The sequence below is a fragment of the Sinocyclocheilus grahami genome, unplaced genomic scaffold, assembly GCF_001515645.1.
Source record: "Sinocyclocheilus grahami isolate Dianchi unplaced genomic scaffold, SAMN03320097.WGS_v1.1 scaffold252.1, whole genome shotgun sequence".
NCBI classification, from domain to species: Eukaryota; Metazoa; Chordata; class Actinopteri; order Cypriniformes; family Cyprinidae; genus Sinocyclocheilus; species Sinocyclocheilus grahami.
The window spans coordinates 120,791-123,290 of NW_015505431.1; the positions used below are offsets into that span (position 1 = coordinate 120,791).

Here is a 2,500-nt window from a genome sequence, read left to right on the forward strand (position 1 = left end):
TCATCATTTGACCAAAATCCACATTGGATCGCAGTCAGAAGTTATTACAAACACTCAATAGTGATTGATAGTGACATTCAAGTAGAAGTGTTGTATTAATCTCATTAATTGTCATGTGTAGCTTGAAGCTAACTGTAATTTCTCCATATACGACTATATTTCATTGTATTTTATCAAATCACATAAGTTTGTACGAAACTGTTTCATTTTCCAAAAAGATTTTGAATTATAGTAATATAATGTTCCACATGCTGATCAGAGGTATGCCAGAGTAAAGTAAAGCCACAACTTACACAACAGTGCTCAGATCATCTTTTTTTCCTGACAAAATCAATACAGTGCAATATTTCTATCTTCTGAATGTAAGATTTTCCATATTCCAAGCTTGCCTGCTGCACTGGGGACATCACATGCATGTGCGAGTCCTGAAAATTATGAAAATAAATCTAGGAATGATTTGATTGTTGGATTTTAAATCGGTGGGGTTGAGGCATTGAAAGTAACTAAGCTGCTTTATGGATGGTAACTGTAATATTATTACTGAAATCTGATTAGTAATTAGTTACACTTCTAGTTACTGCAAAAAGTAATATTATTACAGTAACTGATGCTGCGTTCAAGTCCTCCTGGGACGTTCGTTCTTATGAGTTGACAAGTCGTAATTACGACGTCAGGTGCGTTCAAGTCAGTTTAGTCGGCACAAGATGGCGGTGTACCCCCTTTTAATAAATTACAAGAAAATACAACAGGGTCTGTTAACTCTGCTTATAGAAAATGAAGAGCAAAGAATTCGCATCAGGTGTGTTTTGCGTTTTTAATATTTTTAAAAAGTAATTTATGAAGCCACTTTAATCTGTATCGCATAAAAACTTCATCTAAACTGTAAATTTAAACAAAAATTTACCGTCAACTACAGACGTTGCATCCATGGATTCCGCCATGTTTCTCATTGACATGCCCCCAACTCAGAAACTCTGGGGTTAAAGAAAATTTCGAGTTTCCCAATCGTGATAACGACTTTGTGGTGGCGTTCATGTGCGTTCAACTCGTAAATACGATCTCTCCGACATGACTTGAACGCACCATGAGTTACTAGTAGCTAGTTACTGCCCAACACTGCCTTAATCAGGACAGGCGCCATCTTGGATCTAACGCAGATGAAAATGAGGCTGCGCGGGATAGACTGTGCAAGGTCCAGTCCAGTAGGGGGCGGTAAATGCACCTTTCAGTTGGTTTGCCAACCGCTAATAAAATTTTTAGAAGAAGTAGTAGACTGTGCAAGGTGTTAGATCACGTGATTTTCAACAACTTTCAAATTTTTTTATTGAGTTTGTGTCTAGAGAAAGTTGTATTGAGTTTCGTCAGCTGAACAACCAGTGTGTTGTCAACAGTGCAGTCCAGTGAACGCGCTGTAATTACTTCAGTTCCAGCCTCGTTTTCATTCCCGTCAAAATCAAAATGAAACATGGCGCTTGTCCTGACTTAACAGTTGCATGTTTATTTGGGTTTTAGACATGATTTGTTCTCTGCGGATAGTTTTTAATCGTATTAGCTGCATAGTAATTTCTACTGACTAATGCATGAGCAAGACAAGCGTTGTTTCTGTGATGCCGCTGAGTTCGTGATGCTCAGCGTGTCGTTTAACCGGCGAATCCGATCTCCTTGTAGTAAGCGTCGATGTCTCCGATCACGGCCTCCATGACTCTCCTGAGCGCGCTCTGTCCGGCCGCGTCCAGACCCACCTTCTCCGCCATCACCTTCACCAGCACCTCCGTGATCAGCTGAACACACACACACACATTAACTGTGTCCCAAATGGCGCACTATACACTACGCACTTATGCACTATGTACTCAGCCATGTAGTGTATGAACTTTATAATGTTATTGTGTCATTAATCATTGGAATCTGATAGCCCCTCCCCTTGTGCTACGTAATTAAAGCTGCTACAGTTGAGTGCATGAAGTCAAAGCCACTAGAAGGCAAGCCTGCAACCTTTAGCCAAAAAAAGCATACCGGCTAATGCTAACCCTTCTGCTTTGGAAGTATGTGGGAAAGGAGACCAGAGGCCGGGTTTTTAATGAATGGATGTCATGGAGGAGAGGCTTCACTATGCTGAATAAACAGCTTTTTAGAGGAAACGGCTTATTTAATGAACCGATAATCTAATGCTGCTAATCTTCAACATGTTTTACACTAAACAATACTTTTAGATTGAACTATTTTTAGAGTTTTAATTATTGTACTATTCTTTTTTATATAGAAATGATGCACAGCATTTCTCTGTAATGAAATATAACTTTTACAGTTAAATAAAAGTATATATATATATATATATATATGAAGAGTAAAAAATTAGATGTGTATATATAACATTTTCTTTACTTATCTTCCTTTTTTATGATGTATATAGATAGTTTCATGATTATACAAAATATTATTTAGATATATAACATACAACATTCAAAATCAGTCACTTATGAGGTGAGCTATAGTAAGA

At 37.7% G+C, this 2,500-nt stretch overlaps 1 protein-coding gene across 1 annotated transcript in view; it reads right to left on the reverse strand.

The window, feature by feature from the left end:
• Positions 1 to 1,327: 1,327 nt before the first annotated feature.
• mb (myoglobin) overlaps positions 1,328 to 2,500 on the reverse strand; it is a 4,137-nt gene continuing 2,964 nt past the window's right edge. The window contains exon 4 of the mRNA XM_016289813.1: positions 1,328 to 1,781. Coding sequence (XP_016145299.1) covers positions 1,641 to 1,781 — 141 coding nt within the window. The 3' untranslated portion in view covers positions 1,328 to 1,640. The remainder of the gene's footprint in view (positions 1,782 to 2,500) is intronic.